This window comes from Schistocerca serialis, chromosome 1 (genome assembly GCF_023864345.2).
Source record: "Schistocerca serialis cubense isolate TAMUIC-IGC-003099 chromosome 1, iqSchSeri2.2, whole genome shotgun sequence".
Classification (NCBI taxonomy): Eukaryota; Metazoa; Arthropoda; class Insecta; order Orthoptera; family Acrididae; genus Schistocerca; species Schistocerca serialis.
This window is the reverse complement of record NC_064638.1, coordinates 431,930,659-431,958,040: the sequence shown is the minus strand read 5'-3', so window position 1 is coordinate 431,958,040 and position 27,382 is coordinate 431,930,659. Positions and strand designations below refer to the sequence as shown.

Here is a 27,382-nt window from a genome sequence, read left to right as displayed (position 1 = left end):
CCACCGCCATTCATCGTACGTACTCTGCTCTGACTCACTCAGTGCTCTTCAGAGCCTTGGAGCTCCCTATCCGGTCCATCTCTTGATTCAATGGATACAGCAGTCCCTCCTTTCTTTCGCTGCTAATGGTTCTTCTGTCAGCTTTCTGTGGGTTCCTGGACATGTAGGAGTGCCTGGGAATGAGGCTGCGGATGCTGCAGCCAAGGCTGCAGTCCTCCTGCCTCGGCCAGCCTCCCACTGTGTCCCGTCATCTGACGTTCGTGGGGATGTGTGTAAGAGGCTTGTGTCGTTGTGGTGGGATGCTTGGTCATCCCTCCAAGGAAACAAGCTCCGGGCAGTCAAACCGCTCCCAACTGCTTGGACAACCTCCTCCCGACCATCTCGGCGAGAGGAGGTCCTTCTGACCAGGTTGCGGATTGGGCATTGCCGGTTTAGCCACCGCTACCTGCTCTCCGGTGACCCAGCCCCGCAGTGTCCATGTGGTCAGGCATTAACAGTGTGCCATGTTTTATTGTCGTGTCCCCGTTTTAGTCAATTTCGTGTTGTCCTGTCCCTGCCATCTACTTTACCGGATGTTTTAGCTGATGACGCTCGAGCAGCTGCTCGTATTCTGCGTTTTATAACTTTAACTGGCTTGTCCAAAGACGTTTAACCTTTTTCCTTATTTTATCTGCATCCTTGTCAGGTCCTTCTGGTGTCCCCCCTTCCCCTTGAGTTTTACTAGATTCGATGTGATCTAACAACAGTGACTGGGTGCTAATGACCTCAGCAGTTGAGTGCCCTTAAACCCCACAAAAAAATAAATAAATAAATAAATAAAAGTATACACCACAAAATGTACTGGAGAATGATGAATACAAATTATACTGGAACAGAACCATTATAACAGATAAAACAACGCCACATAACAAACCTGACATCATACTCACCAATAAAAAGAAGAAATTAACACAACTAATTGAAATATCCATACCCAATACAACAAATATACAAAAGAAATCAGGAGAAAAAATTGAAAAATACATCCAACTGGCTGAGGAAGTCAAAGACATGTGGCATCAGGATAAAGTTGACATCATACCAATTATACTGTCAACTACAGGAGTCATACCACACAATATCCACCAGTACATCAACGCAATACAGCTACATCCAAACGTATACATACAACTACAGAAATCCGTAATTATTGATGTTGTTGTTGTTGTTGTTATGGTCTTCAGTCCTGGGACTGGTTTGATGCAGCTCTCCATGCTACTATATCCTGTGTAAGCTTTTTCATCTCCCAGTACCTACTGCAACCTACATCCTTCTGAATCTGCTTAGTGTATTCATCTCTTGGTCTCCCTCTACGATTTTTACCCTCCACGCTGCCCTCCAATACTAAATTGGTGATCCCTTGATGCCTCAGAACATGTCCTACCAACCGATCCCTTCTTCTGGTCAAGTTGTGCCACAAACTTCTCTCCTCCCCAATCCTATTCAATACCTCCTCATTAGTTATGTGATCTACCCATCTAATCTTCAGCATTCTTCTGTAGCACCACATTTCGAAAGCTTCTATTCTCTTCTTGTCCAAACTATTTATCGTCCATGTTTCACTTCCATACATGGCTACACTCCATACGAATACTTTCAGAAATGACTTCCTGACACTTAAATCAATACTGGATGTTAACAAATTTCTCTTCTTCAGAAACGCTTTCCTTGCCACTGCCAGCCTACATTTTATATCCTCTCTACTTCGACCATCATCAGTTATTTTGCTCCCCAAATAGCAAAACTCCTTTACTACTTTAAGTGCCTCATTTCCTAATCTAATTCCCTCAGCATCAACCGACTTAATTAGACTACATTCCATTATCCTTGTTTTGCTTTTGTTGATGTTCATCTTATATCCTCCTTTCAAGACACTGTCCATTCCATTCAACTGTTCTTCCAAGTCCTTGGCTGTCTCTGACAGAATTACAATGTCATCGGCGAACCTCAAAGTTTTTATTTCTTCTCCATGAATTTTAATGCCTACCCCGAATTTTTCTTTTGTTTCCTTTACTGCTTGCTCAATATACAGATTGAACAACATCGGGGAGAGGCTACAACCCTGTCTTACTCCCTTCCCAACCACTGCTTCCCTTTCATGTCCCTCGACTCTTATAACTGCCATCTGGTTTCTGTACAAGTTGTAAATAGCCTTTCGCTCCCTGTATTTTACCCCTGCCATCTTTAGAATTTGAAAGAGAGTATTCCAGTCAACATTGTCAAAAGCTTTCTCTAAGTCTACAAATGCTAGAAACATAGGTTTGCCTTTCCTTAATCTTTCTTCTAAGATAAGTCGTAAGGTCAGTATTGCCTCACGTGTTGCAGTGTTTCTACGGAATCCAAACTGATCTTCCCCGAGGTTGGCTTCTACTAGTTTTTCCATTCGTCTGTAAAGAATTCGTGTTAGTATTTTGCAGCTGTGACTTATTAAGCTGATAGTTCGGTAATTTTCACATCTGTCAACACCTGCTTTCTTTGGGATTGGAATTATTATATTCTTCTTGAAGTCTGAGGGTATTTCGCCTGTTTCATGCATCTTGCTCACCAGATGGTAGAGTTTTGTCAGGACTGGCTCTCCCACGGCCGTCAGTAGTTCCAATGGAATATTGTCTACTCCGGGGGCCTTGTTTCGACTCAGGTCTTTCAGTGCTCTGTCAAACTCTTCACGCAGTATCGTATCTCCCATTTCATCTTCATCTACATCCTCTTCCATTTCCATAATATTGTCCTCAAGTACATCACCCTTGTATAGACCCTCTATATACTCCTTCCACCTTTCTGCTTTCCCTTCTTTGCTTAGAACTGGGTTTCCATCTGAGCTTTTGATATTCATACAAGTCGTTCTCTTATCTCCAAAGGTCTCTTTAATTTTCCTGTAGGCAGTATCTATCTTACCCCTAGTGAGATAGGCCTCTACATCCTTACATTTTTCCTCTAGCCATCCCTGCTTAGCCATTTTGCACTTCCTGTCGATCTCATTTTTGAGACGTTTGTATTCCTTTTTGCCTGTTTCACTTACTGCATTTTTATATTTTCTCCTTTCATCAATTAAATTCAATATTTCTTCTGTTACCCAAGGATTTCTACTAGCCCTCGTCTTTTTACCTACTTGATCCTCTGCTGCCTTCACTACTTCATCCCTCAAAGCTACCCATTCTTCTTCTACTGTATTTATTTCCCCCATTCCCGTCAATTGCTCCCTTATGCTCTCCCTGAATCTCTGTACAACCTCTGGTTCTTTTAGTTTATCCAGGTCCCATCTCCTTAAATTCCCACCTTTTTGCAGTTTCTTCAGTTTTAATCTACAGGTCATAACCAATAGATTGTGGTCAGAGTCCACATCTGCCCCTGGAAATGTCTTACAATTTAAAACCTGGTTCCTAAATCTCTGTCTTACCATTATATAATCTATCTGATACCTTTTAGTATCTCCAGGGTTCTTCCATGTATACAACCTTCTTTCATGATTCTTAAACCAAGTGTTAGTTATGATTATGTTGTGCTCTGTGCAAAATTCTACCAGGCGGCTTCCTCTTTCATTTCTGTCCCCCAATCCATATTCACCTACTATGTTTCCTTCTCTCCCTTTTCCTACACTCGAATTCCAGTCGCCCATGACTATTAAATTTTCGTCTCCCTTCACAATCTGAATAATTTCTTTTATTTCATCATACATTTCTTCAATTTCTTCGTCATCTGCAGAGCTAGTTGGCATATAAACTTGTACTACTGTAGTAGGTGTGGGCTTCGTGTCTATCTTGGCCACAATAATGCTTTAACTATGCTGTTTGTAGTAGCTTACCCGCATTCCTATTTTCCTATTCATTATTAAACCTACTCCTGCATTACCCCTATTTGATTTTGTGTTTATAACCCTGTAGTCACCTGACCAGAAGTCTTGTTCCTCCTGCCACCGAACTTCACTAATTCCCACTATATCTAACTTCAACCTATCCATTTCCCTTTTTAAATTTTCTAACCTACCTGCCCGATTAAGGGATCTGACATTCCACGCTCCGATCCGTAGAACGCCAGTTTTCTTTCTCCTGATAACGACATCCTCTTGAGTAGTCCCCGCCCGGAGATCCGAATGGGGGACTATTTTACCTCCGGAATATTTTACCCAAGAGGACGCCATCATCATTTAATCATACAGTAAAGCTGCATGCCCTCGGGAAAAATTACGGCTGTAGTTTCCCCTTGCTTTCAGCCGTTCGCAGTACCAGCACAGCAAGGCCGTTTTGGTTATTGTTACAAGGCCAGATCAGTCAATCATCCAGACTGTTGCCCTTGCAACTACTGAAAAGGCTGCTGCCCCTCTTCAGGAACCACACGTTTGTCTGGCCTCTCAACAGATACCCCTCCGTTGTGGTTGCACCTACGGTACGGCTATTTGTATCGCTGAGGCACGCAAGCCTCCCCACCAACGGCAAGGTCCATGGTTCATGTTCAATTACCCGAAAGTTCCTAAATGCAATATAACACATACCGTACAGTTAAAAGGAAGTGACGCTTGATCAAGGTCCGCGTCACTCCATTTTTAACCGGACTTAACGTCTGAGAAAGTGAAGGAAATAATAAAAATATCATAACTTATCTGACAAAAGATATGGTTGTTTTTGTGGAATTTTGTACATAATTATGTACAGTTTAGGTCAATAATTAAATAATGTGTAAGCTTTTGCAACTCTGTTTCGTTTTATTGTGTAAGTAGGAGTTTTCATGCTTATCCATTTTTTCGGACAAATGTACAAGATACCTATGAAACTTTCTGGCAGTTAAAGCTGTGTGCTGGACCGAAACATGAACTCGGTATCGTTGCCTTTAGCGTCAAAGTACTCTACCAACTGTTACCCAAGCATGACTCACGACTGTCCTCACAGCTTTACTTTTCTGTTAGCATTTGAAACAGATTCAAAGTAGTTCATCTTTATACTTCAGATGAAAGCCGATTCTTGCACTGTATAAACAAACAACTCCAAACACTAAGTGCCATTTGTGGAAATGTTTAAGCTCAAGTAGTAATGTCTAACAGCATGGTTATTTGACTAGAATACAGATGATGTGCTGAACTCCAAAAGGGCCTAAAGCACACCACTGTTGATCCCACACTTAAGTGAATTTCAGAGACCAGTGATACAGCTTTTTGCGAAGTTTCATATATACGATGCAGGCCTATAGCACAGTTAAACCTGCCTCACCATAAGATCAACAGATTTTAGAAGCACGAATGAATGCTACAATCTCACAATTGACTGTGATGTGTTTTAGGCCCTTATGATTCTCACAAGGGAAACTCCCCATTGCACACCCACCCACCACCCCTCCTTGCCCCCCCCCCTCCCCCCCCCCAGTTTTGTGGCAGGAGGGCCCAGTGGACAGCCCGTCAAAACTTAACACCTCAGTTCAAGCATAAAAACACAAAGAAGGTGTACTGAACTGTAAAAAAAAAATAGAAACTGTGAACTATCCAAGCTATAAAGCACAACATCGAGCAAAGACAAAGAGGTATGGCATCACGGTTAAGTGGCAACAGCGGTTGAGCCAGTGTTCAAAGGTCCAGTGTGCCCCTTTTTTTTTCTCACAGAATTTTGGGCTGTCTGTCATGAGGGAGTTCTGAACACTGCTCAACTGCTTGGCAGTCCAACACTGTGACCACTTAACCACAATGCCTTGGCTATGTTAATACCCTCAATGTGTCGTACTTGTTAATCTTGGACCGTTTGCTGTTTTTTTTCTTCACAGTTCAGTACATCTTCTTCCTATTTTCATGCTTGATCTGTGTTCAGTTTTTGATCGGATCATTACTTAACATATTATAACTTAATCAGAAACCCACAAAATAGGTTTACCGTCATTACAGCTTTAACATATACTGATGTCCAATCTAATTTTATGACAGTGTGCAGTGATTGAATTAGCATATCTGCGGAATGGACTGTCATCTAGCAAGATTTATGCCGAGTAAATGGGGGTAAAAGTGTACTGCAGTATGCTACCACCTGGTGGCACTGACGTAAACTTCTATTTGAGTGGCAAGGGCTAGCTGTGCACATCGGGAACTGTGCACATTGTTTATCAAATGCGTATGTATTTGGCCCATAAGGCAATAACGTAATGCGAGCTATCTATGCACAATAGCTCCTTAAGACGTGCATGACTGTATGTGTACTTACGGCCCAGATGCCAAGTTTCACGCATTCTAGAGGACCAGTAGCATGGTAGATTTAAGTGCCATACCTTTCAGACGGCAGCATCTACATTAAGATTAGTAGCATTGAAAGAAAAATAACCAAGAAATCCACAAGGTGTTGCATGTTAGTGTTGACGCACTCTTGTGCTCTTACACAGCAACCACCACTGTTCGTTTCACATGGAAGGTACTGTTAAAGGGCTTCTTGTGGGAACCAAGCCACATTACATCCCTTTGTGTTTTACTTTGGTAGTAAACAACTACAGAATATAAACGTCTGTTAGTGAGTGCCTTCTTCATGATTCCAGGGCAGTTCAGGCATTCATAACAGGGCTGATTAAATATTTGAAGTTAATGATAGGAGAAATTGGACATTCACTACCTTAGTGTTGGATCTGCTGCCCAGGATAGGAGTTTTATTAAGTTGTGTCTTCATGAAAAGGACTTTGATACATATGTTGAGTGGAATTTCTTTGAGACCAGCCATGGAAAATATCCTTGCAATGGATCAGCTGATGCTCTGGCAGTTAATGGTCATTCACAGAAGCCTTTAGATAACCAAATATTGATGCCTCTTGATCTGTTAAAGTTCTGCAGTGATGTATCATGAAAGAAGGTTAGCCACAGGCCACACAATTTCTGAGACAAGATGTAATGGGACATCCTCCTCTAGCATTATTTTTCTCAACCGTAGTCATCAATACCAATATTATTTTTCAAATTTTGGACAGGTCAGTATTATCTCAGCTGCTTTTCTGAAAACTTCATATAATTTTATACACAATGTTATATTTCAAGCTAAAATTTATGAAGAGGAGTTACTTTATTTTTGATGTTACAATCGATAAGTACTAGCCCTCAGTGTTCAGTTAAAATTAATTTTTTTACGGAAACATTTGAAACTGAAATTAATTTTGAAGCCTAGTACTGTTCACTATGTTTATTTCTGGATTCATTTATGAAATAATAATCAAAATTAACAAATTCATTTGTCAAGAAAAATTGTAAACCCTTTGGAATATGGTTATTACCGCAGAGTGAAGTAGCAGTAAGCATGCCCTTCGATGTGATTGGACGTATTTTTGTATTTTGGGCGAACAATGAAATTTCGGCTTTGTTAATGTGAAAATTCAAAAGACTGTATGATATACTAAAATGTGACAAAATATAGTAGCATAACAACAAAAACTCTGCAACAGCAATCTTCAAATTTATTGAGATCAATTCAACCATGAGAATCTAAAATGTGAGAATTTCAGATGAAAAAATCGGACCTGTAAACAAGACTGAAGCCAACTCTACACAAAAAGCTAAGTAAACTAAAACGTTTTTTGTAATCTTCGCTTCTCTCAAATTTTTCATAAGACTTTGCTTATTGTGGAAAATAGCTGGAATTAGGAAGGAGGGGGGATATTACAAGGAGAAAATAATCAGTTCAAGCCCACTGATTAAAACAAGATCAGAGTAAGCGGAGTTTCCATGCTGCAGCCTTCTCAGTTAAAGCAGATGAAGAAAATCTGGCTGTTTCAACTACAATGCTATAACTTGAGTAGTATGCATGGTGAGTGGTAATTGTACATAGTTTCATTCAAACAAAAATATGCCATGGTGATCTTTATCCATCCCTTGGCCCTGCCCATTCCTTCCATTGGTCATGCTAGATTGCGTAGCAACACTTATTTAAAATCATAAAGGTGCCACCAACAGCATCAAGAAGAAATGTATTTCCTCAGTCTGAACAAGACAGTATTAGCAAATTATTCAGTCTGAAGTGAAAAAGAACTATTCCAGTCTTACAGTGTGTTTAAAGTTCTAACTTTCTGGATTTTCATTTGTTTTATTGTTTGAAGTTAATGTGTACTTAACTACACTTGTATTTATTAATGTAAAAGCAGTTTCTGCTGATTTTACTTTCTTTTTACTCATCGTCATATTTGAGGATATATGCTGGGTATGGAAAGTAATAACTTTGAGTGATGTTTTTCAGCCGTAAAGAGGCATGGGTCAAAAATTAAACTGTATAGCTTGTGAAGCTAAAAGAAAACTCTTCCAGGATACAGTAAGATAAATAAGTTGAACATATAGCTAAGATACCGACCCCCAGGACTACCCAAAATTTAGCACCCAAAACATTTTCATCAAAGTTGCAGGTGTATATATTTTGATAGTGAAGGACAGAGGCCATTGTACAAAAAGCCCTATAAGATAGCTTGACTGTGTGTCGTATGACCAATTCTTGGCTAAATTTGTTCTTAAAAATGATTTGTGGCTGATTGAAGATGGACTCTCCAACTCACACAGTATATTTTCCTATTTGTGAAGAAGCACAAAGTACGGCTGTCCTCAGATATATTTAATTCTGATCAGTATTATGTTCTTATTCAGCACAAAATATTGTTTAAGTATACAAAAGCGGTGCTTGTAAATTAAGACCATGTTTATAAAGTTGTCCAAAATTGGCACTTTCACATGTGTGTAGGTGGGTGTAAACTTAGGACTCCTGTCGAAAAGAGCCTGTAGAAATGGAACCAAAGGCAATATCAAGTTGAAACTTATGTACATATCAATCCTAGACATTGTGGAATCATCCCATAACACTCCATTAAGTTTGGATATGGCTGAATGAATACCACCTCAAACACTAGACCACATGATGAGGAATGTTCCAATGATGTGTATGTAAGGGATACAAATGAGTTTCAGGTATTAATTTTATTTTAGTTTAATCTCGAAAAATATCATCCACGTTTTAAAAATTAATTAGCTTTGGGCCGTGATTACTTCTTTGTAGTGCTGTATTGTTCCAGATTCAGGTGAATAATTTAGTTAGATCAAGTAGAAATAAAAAATAATATAGCTCTGTATTTGTGATCAACCTGAAGTTTGGTTGTAACCAGTGTTTTACTGGGTTTGTTTCTATTAGGAGGCTACAGTGTGATTTTGTCACTCTCTTGCCCCCTTTCTCCTGAAATCTTGAAATCTTGGTTGTGGTATAGGTTAGGTTGGAAGATTGTTTGCTTGTGAATTGCCAAAACCAACAAACGAGAATGCAAAATAAAGATTGTGCTAAAAGATAAGATACTTCTACAGTGCAGTCTTATGTCTCTTTGCTCCATATTTAATATACTTTTGTTTTATCATAAAAACTAAAACTTGCAGGCAGTATGGTTTCAGTAACCTGAGACTGCAATTGTGTGCGTGAGTTGCGTTTGTGTTTGAGACTGCAATTGTGTGGTGGACTCTGCATCACAATGCCTCTTGGCATTTTTCACATTAACTTATCATTTCTGGTGACGAAAGAAATGGCAAGTGACATAAAATACCCTTGGATGTAACTGGGAATTGAACACCAGTCATAAGTATTTGTAATCTGACACTTACCCATTGATCTGCACAAGATGATTGCACCAGTACCAATCAGGAATGAGAAACATAGAAAAGTAGATTGTATTTACTATTTTATTTCAAAAATTAGGTGTTCCAATTCAAAGTAACTATATTAATTGTTGTTGTGCATTAGAGATTTGTACACTACTTTAATTAATTTATAGACACTATATGATGTTAAGAATATAATGCTGTCTTTTCCATAGTTCGGGAGAAGAAAGAAGGCAAGACTCTTATCATTGAAGCTGTCACTGTACCATCTCCACGACAGCCACTCTTAGTTAGGACACCATCAGATGGTCCATGCCGTTTGTGTGCCTTGGGCCTGGACATAAAACATACGGTAAACTTTTTTACTTGAAGTGATTATCCTGTCAGCAGTTCTTTTTAAGATTAAATGTACACTGGTGATAGAATGTTGCCTCTTTATTATTATTATTGTTATTATTATTATTATTATTGGTAGTTTGCGCTTGATGCTAACAGCTCTAGTAGAAATAATGTGAATAATTAATCTCTACATTGCTTACTTTGTATTGTTCTCACACTAAGTTTCTCACTGTCATAGCTCGATACTAGATTTACAAACTGAATAGAAGCAATTCTTTTCTGATATATTGAGAGCTTAGTTTTGAAAACTGAATTTACTTTATCAAAAGAACTCCAGTCCATTTTTACTCTTTTGTTTATTTTCTTTTTTCTGACTATGCAGGTAGTCTTCAGCCATAAACAAAATGTAACCTGGTTCTATGACTTTTTTGTTAATGTCAATTTTTTTCTGTGTGTCCATTGTGCTCTATTTAATAATATCATAATTATTTTTAAGCCACTTTTCTAACTTAAATTATTTTTTTCCATTTGTCATTGAAGTTTATCCATGATTAAGACAAACTGGGCATTGCCACCATCAGAACATTGGTGCCTCAGATGTGTTCCATCTGCATGTATTCTGTTCTAACTAGGAACACAAGGAAACACATGATCATAAAAAAGTTAGGATTTATTAGGGCATGGAGTCACAACAACAAGGGCACACTGGATGTAATTTAAAGTAATGAATACATTTGACTACTGAGAGACCCATGTATGGCCTTATAAAGCTGTTGTCACCATCTATTGTTACTGGAATCATGCTTAGTGCACACAGTGGAACAGGTGACTGCAGTCAGTGACTAGGCTGCCCCTGGCAGCCATCTTGAGTACCAGTGGCTGCAACTGTTGATTGTCAGCATACACTACGCTTGGCATAATCGCCTGACTCGTGTCCACTGTGGGAGGTTTACAAATTCCTTTTTTGTTTTTCTAGGTAAGGGTCTATAAATTTTCTCTAGGACTGATGATGATAATTTTGGTGATGTGGAATCTCTTCGTTAGACTGATCGTTTCCGAATATGCTTCTGCTGCAGACTGAGAGGTTTCAGAATTTTAGAATGTGTACACAAATGCTCTTCTGTTAAAAGTTAGTTATTTCATTAGTTCTTCTTTGGGCACTGCATCTTTTGATGGGTCTGGGCTTCCTTAATCGTCTGTTCCACATATCTATGTTCTCTGTTTTTCTCCTCCATTCTCAGATCGCAATCTCGGTAAGGTCATCCAACACATTGTGTATCTATCTTACCTTTGTTTGGTCCTTCTTTTGTGTGGAATATGGTCTTACTTACATTTTTCTCATGGGCGTCTTGTCATATGATATCATCTCCTTATGTCTAACAAGTGATTTGATAAGTGTAACTATGTCTTTACCTTGTATAAGTTGCTGTAGTTCATTGGCCGTATCTTATACCCCAACATTCTGCCCCACCACAAGTTCATATATTTGTTCAGATGATCTTGCGTTGTTCATATCTGCTTCTCTCTTTGTCCACATTTCCAAACCATAAGTAAAAACTGGTTGTACAGGGGAATAGTATTCTTTTGTTTTTCTTGTAATTAAAAAAATTTTAAATACTCCTGAGATTGCAAAAAAGGCTGTTTCATAGTTGTCCATTCTCTAATTATCTTGTATTATCACTGTAGAAAAGAACTTAGATTACTGAAACAGTTGACACCTTTAAAACATTTTAATGAGGGCATCAGGTTGTATTGTCTTCTGCTGACCTTAAAATTGGACTTATTCTACATTTTGTCATAGTTTAATTTACAGTTTTGGCTCCTTCTGGTCCCATTACTTTTTGTATTTCTTCAAGTATGTGTAGTGATTTTCTGTGTATATTGATGTGTAGATTCATTGTTGTGTCAGTGTGGTGTATTTGTGTGTGTGAATGTGTATCGTGTGTTTGTATGAGTTGCTTAACAATAGGCGTGAATACACTTGTGCTGTTCATAACACATTGTAGGATCACATGAGGCTGTTTACAACATACTCGGTACACCCTCATTCCGATAGCAAGAAATTCTATCTTTTATACTGTTAAGGCTTTCTACATTCAAGTGCCCGATAAATAAACAGTTTTGGAATGTCTGTATAAACCTAAATTAAATTAGGAGTAAATAATTGTGAAGCACCTTAACTATTTTGCTTTTAGAAATACCTCAGGGTTGTAACAGAATGTCTTTTAACTTTAATAATAATTTACACTTTCATAGTCTCACCTGGAGAAACACCCTTTATGTGGTACACCTTCTATTAATTCAAAGTTGAGCACTTCATGTAAAATCTTGTCACTTGAACAAAGTATAGCTGTGAAGCAGAAGATGCAAGAATGTTTCGATATTGATACTACTCTTTGCAAAGTGAATGAAACTAACTTGAGTTAAGTCTGTTTATTCAAGAAATTAATTGTAACTCATTTCCTTTTGCTTTACACCATGTAATATTGGATTAATTTAAAAAAAGAATCTGTCATTTTGCAAATGGCAGCCAACTGTAGTAATTACAACTCATACTGTATCACCGTTATTAATCTCTGAAAAAATGTACAATTAGTTTTTTGTACACATGGGTGTGTTAATGCTACTGAAATAACTGGTTCGGTTATCAGTAACAGCATGTACACTGGTGTCCAAAATTAAAGCAACAAACTGCTATTTTCCTGTCCTGTGTCTAATTCATGATATAATCATACAAACTGTCAATCAGATGACTGTGCAATCATGTTCTGCAAGGAAGGTGGCATTTCAGTCAATGGACAACAATTCCAATGGTGATATCAGGGCACCTATGAATTGAGGTAGTGTTTGTTGGGTAGCCCCACATCCACAATCACTTTGCACACAGTCACGGACAGTGCAGTATGGCACAGAGAAGATGCCTACCAGACTCTCTGCAGTGGTGGGCCATAGAAAGAATGGAAGCAGGACAGTCATAAACTGATTTGGCCTGATGGCTTAATGTGAATCATTCTTGGATGTGGTGACAGTTTATAGAGACCACTCCTTCAGCAAGGTCCGAGCACGCACATGGGGGGAGGGGTTTATTAGTTATTGAGAGCTCCAACGTTAGGCGGGTGATGGAGCCCCTTAGGGAAATAGCGGAAAGGTCGGGGAAGAAGGCCAGTGTTCACTCTGTCTGCTTGCCGGGGGTTCTCATCCGAGATGTGGAGGAGGCCCTGCCAGCGGTGATAGAGAGCACTGGGTGCACCCGACTGCAAATTGTTGCTCATGTCGGCACCAATAACTCCTGCCGTCTGGGTTCAGAGGTCATCCTCAGTTCTTACAGGCAGTCGGCGGAATTGGTGAAGGTGGAAAGCCTCGCTCGCGGGGTGGAATCTGAGCTAACTATTTGTAGTATCGTTCCCAGAACCGATCGCGGTCCTCTGGTTTGGAGCCGAGTGGAAGGCTTAAACCAGAGGCTCAGACGATTCTGTGGAGATCTGGGGTGCAAATTTCTCAACCTCCGCTATCGGGTGGAGAAATGTAGGGTCCCCCTGAATACGTCAGGCATGCACTACACGCTGGAAGTGGCTACAAGGGTAGCGGAGTACGTGTGGAGTGCACATGTGGGTTTTTTAGGTTAGAGAATTCTCTCTCCCTAGGCCCGACAAGACGCCTCCTGAGACGCGGCACGGTAGGAGTAGGCAAAATGCAAAAAGGAATAACAATATTAATGTGCTAATAGTAAACTGCAGGAGCGTCTATAGAAAGTTCCGGGAACTGCTCTCATTAATAAACGGTCACAATGCCCATATAGTACTACGGACAGAAAGTTGGCTGAAACCAGACGTAAACAGTAATGAAATCCTAACTCAGATTGGAATGTATACCGCAGAGACAGGCTGGCCAGTGAAGGGGGAGGCGTGTTTATAGCGATAAGAAGTGCAATATTATCGAAGGAAATTGATGGAGACCCGAAATGTGAAATAATTTGGGTGAAGGTCATGGTTAAAGCAGGCTCAGACATGGTAATTGGATGTCTCTATAGGCCTCCTCGCTCAGCAGCTGTTGTGGCTGAGCACCTGAAGGATAATTTGGAAAATATTTCGAGTAGATTTCCCCACTGTGTTGTAGTTCTGGGTGGAGATTTTAATTTGCCGGATATAGACTGGGAGACACAAACGTTCATAACGAGTGGCGGGGACAAAGAATCCAGTCAAATTTTTTAAAGTGCTTTATCTGAAAACTACCTTGAGCAGTTAAACAGAGAACCGACTCTTGGTAATAACATATTAGACCTTTTGGTGACAGACCCAAACTATTTGAAACAGTTAACGCAGAACAGGAAATCAGCGATCATAAAGCGGTTACTGCGTCGATGATTTCAGCCGTAAATAGAAATATTAAAAAAGGTAGGAAGATTTTTCTGTTTAGCAAAAGTGACAAAAAGCGGATTACAGAGTATCTGATGGCTCAACACAAAAGTTTTGTCTCGAGTACAGATAGTGTTGAGGATCGGTGGACAGAGTTCAAAACCATCGTACAATATGCGTTAGATGAGTATGTGCCAAGCAAGATCGTAAGAGATGGAAAAGAGCCACCGTGGTACAACAACCGAGTTAGAAAACTGCTGTGGAAGCAAAGGGAACTTCACAGCAACCATAAACATAGCCAAAGCCTTGCAGACAAACAAAAATTACGCGAAGCGAAATGTAGTGTGAGGAGGGCTATGCAAGAGGCGTTCAATGAATTAGAAAGTAAAGTTCTATGTACTGACTTGGCAGAAAATCCTAAGAAATTTTGGGCTTATGTCAAAGTGGTAGGTGGCTCAAATCAAAATGTCCCGACACTCTGTGACCAAAATGGCACTGAAACAGAGGATGACAGACTGAAGGCCGAAATACTAAATGTCTTTTTTCCAAAGCTGTTTCACAGAGGAAGACTGCACTGTAGTTCCTTCTCTAGATTGTCGCACAGATGACAAAATGGTAGATATCGAAATAGATGACAGAGGGATAGAAAAACAATTAAAATCGCTCAAAAGAGGAAAGGCCGCTGGACCTGATGGGATACCAGTTCAATTTTACACAGAGTACGCAAAGGAACTTGCCCCCCCTTCTTGCAGCGGTGTACCGTAGGTCTCTAGAAGAGCGTAGCGTTCCAAAGGATTGGAAAAGGGCACAGGTCATCCCCGTTTTCAAGAAGGGACATCGAACAGATGTGCAGAACCATAGACTTGTATCTTTAATGTCGATCAGTTGTAGAATTTCAGAACACGTATTATGTTCGAGTATAATGACTTTTCTGGAGACTAGAAATCTACTCTGTAGGAATCAGCATGGGTTTCGAAAAAGACTGTCGTGAGAAACCCAACTCGCGCTATTCGTCCACGAGACTCAGAGGGCCATAGACATGGGTTCATGGGTAGATGCCGTGTTTCTTGACTTCCGCAAGGCGTTAGATACAGTTCCACACAGTCGTTTAATGAACAAAGTAAGAGCGTATGGACTATCAGACCAATTGTGTGATTGGATTGAAGAGTTCCTAGATAAAAGAACGCAACATGTCATTCTCAATGGAGAGAAGTCTTCCGAAGTAAGAGTGATTTCAGGTGTGCCGCAGGGGAGTGTCATAGGACCGTTGCTATTCACAATATACATAAATGACCTTGTAGATGACATCGAAAGTTCACTGAGGCTTTTTGCAGATGATGCTGTGGTGTATCGAGAGGTTATAACAATGGAAAATTGTTCTGAAATGCAGGAGGATCTGCAGCGAATTGACGCATGGTGCAGGGAATGGCAATTGAATCTCAATGTAAAAAAGTGTAATGTGCTGTGAATACATAGAAAGAAAGATCCATTATCATTTAGCTACAATATAGCAGGTCAGCAACTGGAAGCAGTCAATTCCATAAATTATCTGGGAGTACGCGTTAGGAGTGATTTAGAATGGAATGATCGTATAAAGTTGATCGTCGGTAAAGCAGATGCCAGACTGAGATTCATTGGAAGAATGCTAAGGAAATGCAATCCGAAAACAAAGGAAGTAGGTTACAGTATGCTTGTTCGCCCACTGCTTGAATACTGCTCAGCAGTGTGGGATCCGTACCAGATACGGATGATAGAAGAGATAGAGAAGATCCAACAGAGAGCAGCGCGCTTCGTTACAGGATCGTTTAGTAATCGCGAAAACGTTACGGAGATGATAGATAAACTCCAGTGGAAGACTCTGCAGGAGAGACGCTCAGTAGCTCGGTACGGGCTTTTGTTAAAGTTTCAAGAACATACCTTCACCGAGGAGTCAAGCAGTATATTGCTCCCTCCTACGTATATCTCGCGAAGAGACCATGAGTATAAAATCAGAGAGATTAGAGCCCACACGGAAGCATACCGACAATCCTTCTTTCCCCGAACAATACGAGACTGGAATAGAAGGGAGAACCGATAGAGGTACTCAAGTTACCCTCCGTCACACACCGTCAGGTGGCTTGCAGATTATGGATGTAGATGTAGATGTAGACCGAAACTGTATCCCAAAGACCAGGGCAGGGCCAACCACATGTGACTTCAGAAGAGAGGACCAGTATTTGGCTGTAAGTGGCACAATGGTACCGGATTAGTGTTGCATGGCAACTGGCATGTGAGCTCACAGCATCCATTGGACGTGTTGTATTGGGGCAAATGGTGTGCAGGAGGCTTTGGCAGTGTGGCCTTTATTGTTGGAGGCCTCCTGTATGTGTACCTCTGACACGTCTTCACAGAAGGGAATGTCTGTAGCAGAGTCATCAACAGGCCACCTGGACAGTCAAACAGTGGGCCAACGTTGTTTTCACAGATGGGCCCTGATTTAGCCTAGAGTGATTCTCAATGGATTTGTGTCTTGAGAGAACATGGAACATGATTTCATGATCCAAACATTGTGGAAAAATAGGGATATTGAGGAGGATCCCTAATGGTGTGAGCAGAAATTATGTTTACCACTCGAATCCCTCTTCACGAAATTGTACGGGTGAATCGGCAAGATTTAACTGCTGTCTTGGGAATTTGTGGTTGTTGTGAGATTCTTTGGGCCCAGACTTTGTAATTACAGACCCTAATGCTCGACCTCATAGAGCACGGGCATTTGATATTTTCTTGGAAATGGAAGTTATTGCACGTGTGATGTGGCCTGCTCGATTTGAATGCCATAGAGCAAGTCTGGGATGCACTAGGGAGATGGCTTGCATCACATCAGCATCCAGCAACCGCTCTCCAAGACTGTGAACAGCTCTGCAGGAAGAATGGGTGTTACTGCCTCAACATGAGCCTGATGACATCATTCACAGCACGTCCCATTGTTGTCATGCCTGTATTGGTTCCAAAGGTGGTCACACCCCATTCTGAGCACATTAACCAGTTCTCAAAACGTGCGTGCAAATCTGTCAAGTTGGAAAAAAATGAAGAACATTTTTGTCTACCATTATGTATGTTGCAGTTGTTTATGTTCTGTATACTTTACATTGTTTCTACTGTATGATCACCTGTTTATATTATCTTGTAGCAAAATCAATGCAACATTGCAAAATTTCCATCTTCTGCTTTAATTTTGGACACCAGTGTATTTACCAGAAATGTGTTACAAGACACACATGTTTACATCCACATCTTTCTTGTTGGAAGATTCAAACAAAGAAAAAAAAACTTTTGAAAATAAATTTCTGTTGTTTCCATTATTCTCAGTAGCTTTACTACAAAACGTACATTATTGTGAAATATTGATAGTGCTTTTTATATAAATTCCAGTGAGAATTAATATTTTCAATTTCTCATTTGTGCACAGAATAACAGTTCATTTTATTATGTAACGTTTCATGTCAGCCATAAACAAATGTTTCTCTGGAATGACTGGACCACAATTGTATGAAGTTTTGTGGATAGGAATTCCACATGTACTATTTGTTAATTAGTCACATCACAGTTTCTCACAATGCACTTGTAAAAACAGTAAGTCAAGTTCATAACATTTAGTTATGTGAACACTGCTACATCAGTTGTGGGTTTGTAATTGTATTTGTCTTAACCAGTTATTAATTGATCAGTTCATGTATCATTTTCAGATACACAGTTCCACATTTACAGTGGGTTGCAGTTGCATCTGCTTTAAGTAGTTATCAACTTATCAGGTCACCAAGCATTGTTAACGGCACATGATTACATTGGTTGTGAGTTCAAAATTGGGTTAAAAAAGTCATCCATTTGTATTTAATGATATGTTACACAAAGTTTTTTGTATTGTTATTTGTTATTAGTTCGGTGCTAAATTAATGACTTTTGACCCATTTCTCACTACACTACTGCAACCAATGAAAGCAGTCTGGTAAGTTTGAACATTCCCTTGAAAGATACATGTTAACATCCCCATGCAGGCTACAGGCAGTGAAAAAGAGAGAGAGAGGGAGGATGACAAAAAACCAGCCCGGAATCGTCAGATTGTTCCCATCTGAGCATTCTTCCAATGATTACCAATTTAGTTACCAACTAGGCTATTAAAGTTATTGATAATGTTTTCAAAATTCGCACTATGAAGTTTTTTAAAATACATGTTTAATACATGTTTGCTAAAAGAAGTTGTTGCAACAGTTTTCATTATATTATTCTTTGTATCTTAAATGTGCAATTGTGTGCAATTGTCTTAGAGAATGTAATGGATAAATTGTTCATGTGTAACAAAACATATTGGAGATGGTTTTTTACAATCATGCAGCGAAATACATAAGGAGTTTTTTTCTTCAGATATCTGCTTTGGCAATGTTGACTCAAAGTACAGGAAAAGATTGTCATAGATTGATCTGGGTTGGCCAGTAAGTGTAAGATCATATGCGACAATCTACAACATATTCACTACAGCTTCATTCCAAGGGCAAGAAATTCTGTCTTTGATATTGCCAAGGCTTTCTATATTCAAGTGCCTGATAAAAAAATCACTTTGAAATGCCTGTATAGCTGAAAAATAAATCAGGAACAGATCAGTATGAAGCACCTTAATCATTTACTTTTAGAAATATATTAGGAGTGTAATAGAATGCCTTTTATCATGAATAATAAGTTATACTTTCATAGGTTCAAGTGGAGAAACACCCTTTGCATGGTGCACCTATTATTAATTCAAAGCTGAACACTTTCTTAGCTGTGGAAAATGTCATCACTTCAACAAAATATAGCCGTGAAGTGACAATCACAAGAATCTGTTTTGATATTGATACTACTCTTTGCAAAATGAATGAAATTAACTTAAGTCTGCTTACTCGAGAAAGTAATTGTAACCCATCTCCTTTTCCTTTACGTCATGTAATGTTGGAATAATGTAAAAGAAGAATCCCTTCGTTACTATTTTCTTTTGCATCACTATACTCAATGTCCGTTCTACTTTTTCTTCTTTCCTGTGATTCTCTTGTCGCCTTACAGCATTACATACAAAAAGTCTGGGGTATGGCTATGGGCACCCATCCTATGCCAACCTGTTCATGGACCATCTAGAGGAATCTTCTAAAAACCCAGAATCCTAAGCCCCTCACAAGGTTCAGATTCATTGATGACATCATTGAAGGTGAAGACACCTTATCCACATTCCTCCAGAACCTCAACAACTTCTCCCCCATTTGCTTCACCTGGTCCCACTCGACCCAACAAGCCACCTTCCTAGATGTTGACCTCCACCTCAAACATGGCTACATCAGTACTTCCGTCTGTATCAAACCTACTAACCACCAGCAATACCTCCAATTTGACAGCTGCCACTCGTTCCATACCAAGTAGTCCCTTCCCTACAGTCTAGCTACCCATGGTCATCGTATCTGCAGTGACTAGCTGTCCCTCTCGAAGTATACTGAGGGTCTCACTGAAGCCTTCACTGACAGTAATTATCCTCCAAACCTTGTACAAAAACAGGTCTCCCATGCCTTATCTTTCCAGTCTCCCACCACATCCCAAAGTTCCACCGTCTGGCCACAGAGGAGCATTGCCCTCATAACTCAGTACCACCCAGGATTGCAGCAACTGAATTACATTCTCTGCTGGGGTTTCGATTACCTCTCGCCGTGCTCTGAAATGAGAAATGTCCTGCCCATTATCCTTCTCACCTCTCCCATGATGGTATTCCACCGTCCACCAAACCTACACAATATACTCGTTCATCCTTACACAACCCCTGCACCCAATCCCTTACCTCATGGCTGTAACAGATCTCTATGCAAGACTTATCCCATACATCCTCCCACCACCACCTACTCCAGTCTGGTCACAAACATCACCTATCCCATCAAAGGCAGGGCTACCTGGGAAACCACTGTGCTGCATTCCATGTAGGCATGACAACGAACAAGCTGTCTGTCTACATGAATGGCCATGGACAAACTGTGGCCAAGAAATAAGTGGACCACCCTGTCGCTGAACATGCTGCCAAACATGATATCCTTCATTTTAATGACTGCTTCACAGCCATATGGATCCTTCCCACCAGCACAAGCTTTTCTGAATTGCGCAGATGGGAAATTTCCCTGCGACACATCCTATATACCTGTAACCCGCCTGGCATCAACCTTTGTTAATCACTGTCCCCACCCATGCAGCCCCTTCCCGGTTCCCATTCCAGCACTACCCAGCCATCATTCCGCCATCACACTCAATCTTTTTATTTGTCTCCTTTTTCGCTACTCCCCCTCCCCCCTCACCTCTCCCCTGCCCTCAGTCTAACGTGCAACACTTCACTGTCTGCCACCCCCACTATATTATCCCTCCCCTGCCCCACTCCAGCCTTCTCCTTACCCCCACCCAGTCATCACTCCCATCATGCACTGGTGCTGCTCCACGCAGTGTGGTTTCAGTTGCCTGAGACTGCAGTCGTGTGTGAGTTTCGCGTGTGTGTGCGTGTATTGTTGACAAAGGCCTTAACGGCTGAAAGCTTTAATGTGAGTCTTTTTGCTGTGCGTATCTGTGACTCAGCATCCCCGCTATATGTAACAACTTTTCTTCTTGTAATATTGTTACATTTGATCCTGGATGCTCCATTTTTTTAAAAGAAGAATCTGTCATTTTGCAAATGGTGGCCAACGATAGTAATTATATCTTGCACTGTACCACATGTTATTAATCTCTAAAAAAATGTACCATTAATTTTTCACACATCTAGAGATGTTAACACTACTGAAATAAATTCTTCGGTTAGCAGTAACAGCAAATATTTACCAGAAATATGTTGCAAGATAAATAAGTCTTTCTCATAGGAAGATTCGAACCAGAGTAAAAAAATTATGAAAACCAGTTTCTGTTGTTTTCATTGTTTGCAATAGCTTTACTACAAAACAGATTATTGTGAAATATTGATACTGCTTTTCATATACATCACAATGAGATACTTAATATTTTTATATACTCTTTTGTACACAGAATAACAGTTCATTTTATTATGTATACATTTCATGTCAACCATAAACGAATGTTTCTCATACCCAGAGAACCAGTACAGATGCTTGTATCTCATGCCACAATTGCTATATGACTGCATATGATTTTTGTCTTTTGTCTTCTTTAGTACCTGACTGTTGCACTAAGTTAAATCAGATTTTATGGAGAACATCACCCTGTTTCACCCCTGCTGTGAATATAAAGCTCTTGGCTTTTGTCATTGACCTGGATTTTTGACTTTGAGCTTCATTGTAATTCAACTAATGTTTTTAATAACTTTTGAAATCATTACTGGAAAACAGCAGCAATCAAATACGTAATTAAGTACCAAGTAGTTTTGATTGCAAGGCTGTATTAATAATTAATAATCCAACATCAGACTGGCAATCAGTTTAGATTTTTATCAAAAATCATCTTCAGACCATGTCCCATTAGGTGACGAGCAGAGAGACCAGCTGGAGCTTACCAATTTTGATGTTGGATTATTAATTTTTTAAAAAGCCGTGCAATCAAGAGTGATTAGTATTTTAATTAACATTTTTAATTTTTCATATGCTCAGTTCTTTTAGTGTCTTTTACCATGCCTGCTTGTAGCCCCTGATGGCTGAAACCAGTTGTCTACCTTATTAAATCATACATAACTGTGATAGAAGTAATCAGTTACTTCCTTATTTGTCCTCTGACCATTTAACGCATCTTTGTAGGGTATGCCAGATACATTACAGATGTAAAATATACATTATATAAAAAAACACACTAATCTGGGTTGGATTGCACAAGGATGGGGCAGGAAGTTAACATGGCCTTCTCAGTGATTCCATTCCTGCATTCACATGAGCAACTTGGGGAAATTATGCAAGATCAAAGTCAGGATGACCAGTTGGGGGGTTTGATCCCTACTCCACCTGAATGGGAGTTCAGTGCCTTAACACTGCGTCAACTCACTCATTATTTTATTTGGAAACAAAACAGTCAATAAGACCACACACATCTAGAGCATACAGTTAGCCTACATCATGCATAAGAACAATAAACAATGACATGAAGCTATTCTATTACACTTCTGAAAAATATAATCACACCTTCCAACACTACTTCCTTTGCAACTGTAATTGATTCCCTTCACTGTGGTGGTGTGTTGCAACAGCATCTGAAATGGAGAAAACAGGAAACCAGTAACAGAAACATTCTTGGGCAAAGCCTCTCACAGTAAAGATAGTGCACATGTTATCACATCGAAAATATATTCAACAATTAACAAGGACATACTATTTTTGTAGCTAACATTCCCTTTATTGTAGAAAGACTCCTCAGAGATCTTTTTAACTCTGCCATAAAGGCCATATCCTTTGCAAACCCATGTATGACCGTTGGCAGTGCATTATAAAGTATGTGGCCTCTTCAAAAAGTTGAGATTGGTTTTATTACTGGCATATAAATGAGGCTGGCTGAGTTACTAAGGTGAAAGTTTGAATAAACATCTGTAAACAACAGATCCGTGTTTGACAAGTCAGTTGTGAGCAGGCAATGTTAAGGGGGGTAGGACGTCAAACGGGCCGACTTGGAGCAGGAGAGGCACCACAGGACATTTTAATTTCCACTGTCTATACTTTCACAAGTAAATTCATAAAACTTTGTCAGCATGACCAGGAAGGATTCAGGATTCACACTCGTAGCAGTGGAAGTTCAAAAACAAAACAAAAAAATTGTTTTTACATGTGAAATTTCATCATTTTTTCACTTACTATTGGCTTCATTTGTTGCTATAGGTACACTTTTCTTAATAAGTAAGAGAGACTGTTCAATGAATTTTGCACAGCATACAAACCATACTTACAGGTGTCTGAAACTCTAGAATCTATTTAATTTATGAAAAAATGAATGAGCTGTTATGTTTTAAACTTTGTTTAGAAAAAAATCAAATTTTGTAGTTAATTATCTCAATTTTTACCACAGTTTTTAATAGATTTGGAAAATTCTAGAGTTTCAGACACCTGTAAGTATGGTTTGTATGCTGTGCAAAATTCATTGAACAGTCTCTCTTACTTATTAAGAAAAGTGTACCTATAGCAACAAATGCAGCCAATAGTAAGTGAAAAAATGAAATTTCACATGTAAAAAAAGTATTTTGTTATGTTTTTGAACTTCCACTGCTATGAGTGTGAATCCCGAATGCTTCCTGGTCATGCTGACAAAGTTTTATGAATTTATTTGTAAAAGTATAGACAGTAGAAAATAAAATGTCCTGTGGTGCCTCTCCTACTCCAAGTCGGCCCTTTTGATGTCCTACCCCTCTTAAGGCCATCATTAAAGATCAAATTTGTTTGTCAAATTCACTTTTGTCTAACCATGTCTTGTTACTTCCAGGAATCTTCATTTTCAGATAGTATTAGGTGTCAGAGTACTGTTCTATGGGATACAGCTGTAATGATATTTTATTATGCCTGTCGTTAGCCAAAGACAACTATAATGGTTTTTAACTCAGTGTTATCTTGTAATTAATCCAATGTAGATGATTGTGCACTGTCCTTATTTTCCAAGAATGTAGTCATTGGTTATTTTACTTCACCAATTCTCAGTTAAGAACCTGTCGACTAAAGGCGTATATGAAATATCTTCCATCTATCAGAAGTTACTTTCAAGGCTGCAGGTTCTCTTTTATGTGAACATGTGGCACAAGCTCTTCCTTTAGTATTGAAGGACAAATTCTGTCACAGAGATCAGTAATTCATCATAATTTGTGAGCAGTGTATTTTTGTTTGCTGTAGTAGTCATACATAATGCTCTGTATATCTGTATGTTAAAAAGTGTAAACTTCTGTAGTTATAGCTTTGACTCAGATTGAGACTGATTTGTAATCACACAACCTCTTAAAAATATTTATGAGTGAGTATAATGTTCACTGTTTCTGTATTGCACTAAGCTCTCGCTAATCCAGCACTCAGCAGTCTGAAGCAGGACGTTAAATACTAATCTCCTCCTCCTCCTCCTCCTCTGGCCTCTCAGTAATTCGGCTCATATATCTGGCCACCAGTCACTCTGGCAGAAATTGCTTCTAAAAGGAAACTGGTTACACCAGACCCCGAGCAGAAACTCTAAATTTTAGATTAACTGAACACAGATTCTTCTCAAACTGCCATTGCTGCTGAATACAGTATAGGACAAGCAACTGTTTGACATCAAAAAGAAAGATGATGATATTTGACAGTACACAACCCAAATGGAGAGAGAGTTGTGAGAATGGAAGGCTATGTAAAAGAGTGAGAGTGAAGAACTGGATGTGGCTGTTTATAGAAGGTTATAAAGGAATTGCAGTCAGTAGCCCGACAATAGAGCAGAAGAAAAAGAAGTTGCATCATTTAACAAACAACTCCCCTCCCCCCAGGGAGTTCACAGTTCTTTCAAGAGTTTATGCATGGTGCACATCTGGTCCCAAGCTATTGCAGCCCATTCTTCGTTCCCAGGCTGCATTTCCTTCCCGGTGCTTCTCCCTCCCTGTCCTTGCTCCTCCCCTTCTGCCACCTCCTACCCCTCTTGGTGCTCTTACTTGTGTCAACCTGGCTATCTACCTGGTTTCCTGTATTTCTTACAGTTTTGTTCCACTTGCCATTTCTTTTTCATCCTTCCTTGAAGTTTTCCTCTTGAATGTGAGTCCATCAGTTAGCGTAGGTGTTGTCCTTCACCATGCCTCCACACTATCCAGGTTCTCCCCACCTTTCCCCTATATTTTGTGTGGTCTGTTGTGCTGTTTTGGTTTGTCCTTTTTTTGTGTCTTCTTCCCCTGGTATTGTCCCCATTGTATTGTGGTGATGGTATGGTGTGGGTGTCGGGACGGGTCTGTGCTGGTGCTGTTGCCCTGCCATGTGTAGTGTTTCTGGGGCACTCCTGATCTCTCCATTTCCACCCACCCCTCACCTGTTCTTTCCTCTTCCTGCTGCCCTGACATTTCTTTTCCCCATGACTGGACTGTGCTGTTTGTGTCATTCCTCCCTTGATTTCTCCTGTCCTAGATCATTGGATCGACAACCCACTGTTTGTTCCCCTACCCAAAAGCAACCGACAACTTGGCAGCAGTAACTTTTTGCAGCAAGTGAGGGTTGGCTATTAAACTGGAAAAAGTGATGACACATGGCAGCTGACAGTCACCCGGAAAAGTCACTCATCTAACTATAAAGATGCAGAAGAGTTGATAAAGAAAATCAAAATATAACGTACAATGGTGATGAAACTGGCCTTTTTGAAAAATGCTTGCATCAGAAGCATTAGCTGCCAAGAATAAGAAGGAAGCTCTTTGGTACAAACAACAGAAACAGCTTGTAACATTAACAGTATATTGTAGTGCAGATGGGAGTCATAAACTATCACTCAAAGTGATTGGGAAATCCCAAACAACCTCAGTGATTTCAACACAGTAATGGAAATACGTTACCAGTGCAGTATTGTGCTCGGAAGAAAGCGTGGACTGATAGAGAAATAGCATCTCAGTGGTTCCACGAAATTTTTTGTACCAACTGTGAGAAAAAAGTTGAAGAAGAAGCAGCAGCTTCCACTGCATGCTATCCTTATAATTGACCGTGCTCCCAGTCGTCGTCCTGATGTGATGCTAAAAGATGCTAAAAGTCAAATGGTACAGTAGCACTCTTTCTTCCACTCAGTGTTACAGTCGTGATTCAGCCCATGAACTAGGAAGTTTTGGAATGACTAAGCATCATTATTGACATGCACTTGTCTCCTCGCTGAAAAAATATGAAAACAGAATCTATTGAGGCTCTGTTGAAAATGTGGAAAACAATCGGCTTACGTAATATTGTTTCCAAAACAGCAGAAGTATGGGATAAAGTGGACTACGCTAAAATAATGAAGACCTACGGAAAAGTGTGGCCATCCATTGAGGCAGAGTTGGAGCCAGTACTGAGTGACAACAATGAGCGACTCAATTCAGTATCATCAATTGCTGACACCTTTTACGTTCGTATTTTCCACGAAGAGGAGGAGGAGAAATTGATGATGATATTGCTACATGGTGAAATGAGAAAAACTGAGAGAAACACAAAACTTTGACAGATAAAGAAATAATCAAAAGTGTCCATGAAAATAATGATTAAAGTGATGAAAAAGGACATAAGAAGAGAGAGCATGAAGATTTCTTACACTGCTGGTGCTAAAACTGCATAGTCTACCTCTTCCTGGTGTACAATATGCAACAACCAGATACATGCAATATTGATGTAATGCTATGGAAACGGTGTCATAGTAATGCATGCCACCACTGTGTTTCACCAGTGTGACATGTTTCATAGTGAATGGCCGATGGCCTTGCTGCAGTGGTAACTCCAGTTCCTGTCAGATCACCGAAGTTGAGTGCTGTCAGGCTTGAATAAGGTTAACTTGTGCAATAAATTTCAGTTATTACAGTTCATAGTGGTCAGAGATGTGATGATACAACATTCATACTTTTCCATCATGTATAATTTCAGAGAAGCCTTTTATATTCTTGATAGCACTAAAATAAAGTAACTTTCTCTCTAAACAAGTAAGTAAATACTCGCAACACAAGTATCTCCATGTACATCAAAAGTCTCTTGACACAGATTTGTTATCTTCAATGAATACACATAACAGTCCAATACATCTCTCGAATATACAACATTTGAAAATATATTGTAATTGAGTAGATAAAAAATCTACTCACCAAGTGGCAGCAGGAGAACAAACACAGAAATGTATTACGTGTGCAAACTTTTGGAGCCAGTGGCTCCTTATTCTGGCAGAAGAATTGAAGGAACAGGAAGAGGAGTGAAGGAAAAGGGCTGACGAGGTTTAGAAAAAGGGGTTGTTTGTTATGGTGGTCTTCAGTCTGAAGACCGGTTTGATGCAGCTCTTCATGCTACTCTATCTTATGCAAGCCTCTTCATCTTGGAATAACTACTGCAACCTACATCTTTCTGAATCTGCTTACTGTATCCATCTCTTGGTCTTCCTGTATGATTTTTACCACCCACACTTC

General features: G+C 39.7%; 1 protein-coding gene across 1 annotated transcript in view; it reads left to right on the top strand.

Annotated features, from left to right (window-relative positions):
* The window catches only part of LOC126472496 (28S ribosomal protein S18a, mitochondrial), an 88,325-nt gene that overhangs the window by 22,573 nt on the left and 38,370 nt on the right, over window positions 1-27,382 (top strand). The window contains exon 2 of the mRNA XM_050099938.1: window positions 9,826-9,962. Within this exon, the coding sequence (XP_049955895.1) occupies window positions 9,826-9,962 (137 nt within the window). The remainder of the gene's footprint in view (window positions 1-9,825; window positions 9,963-27,382) is intronic.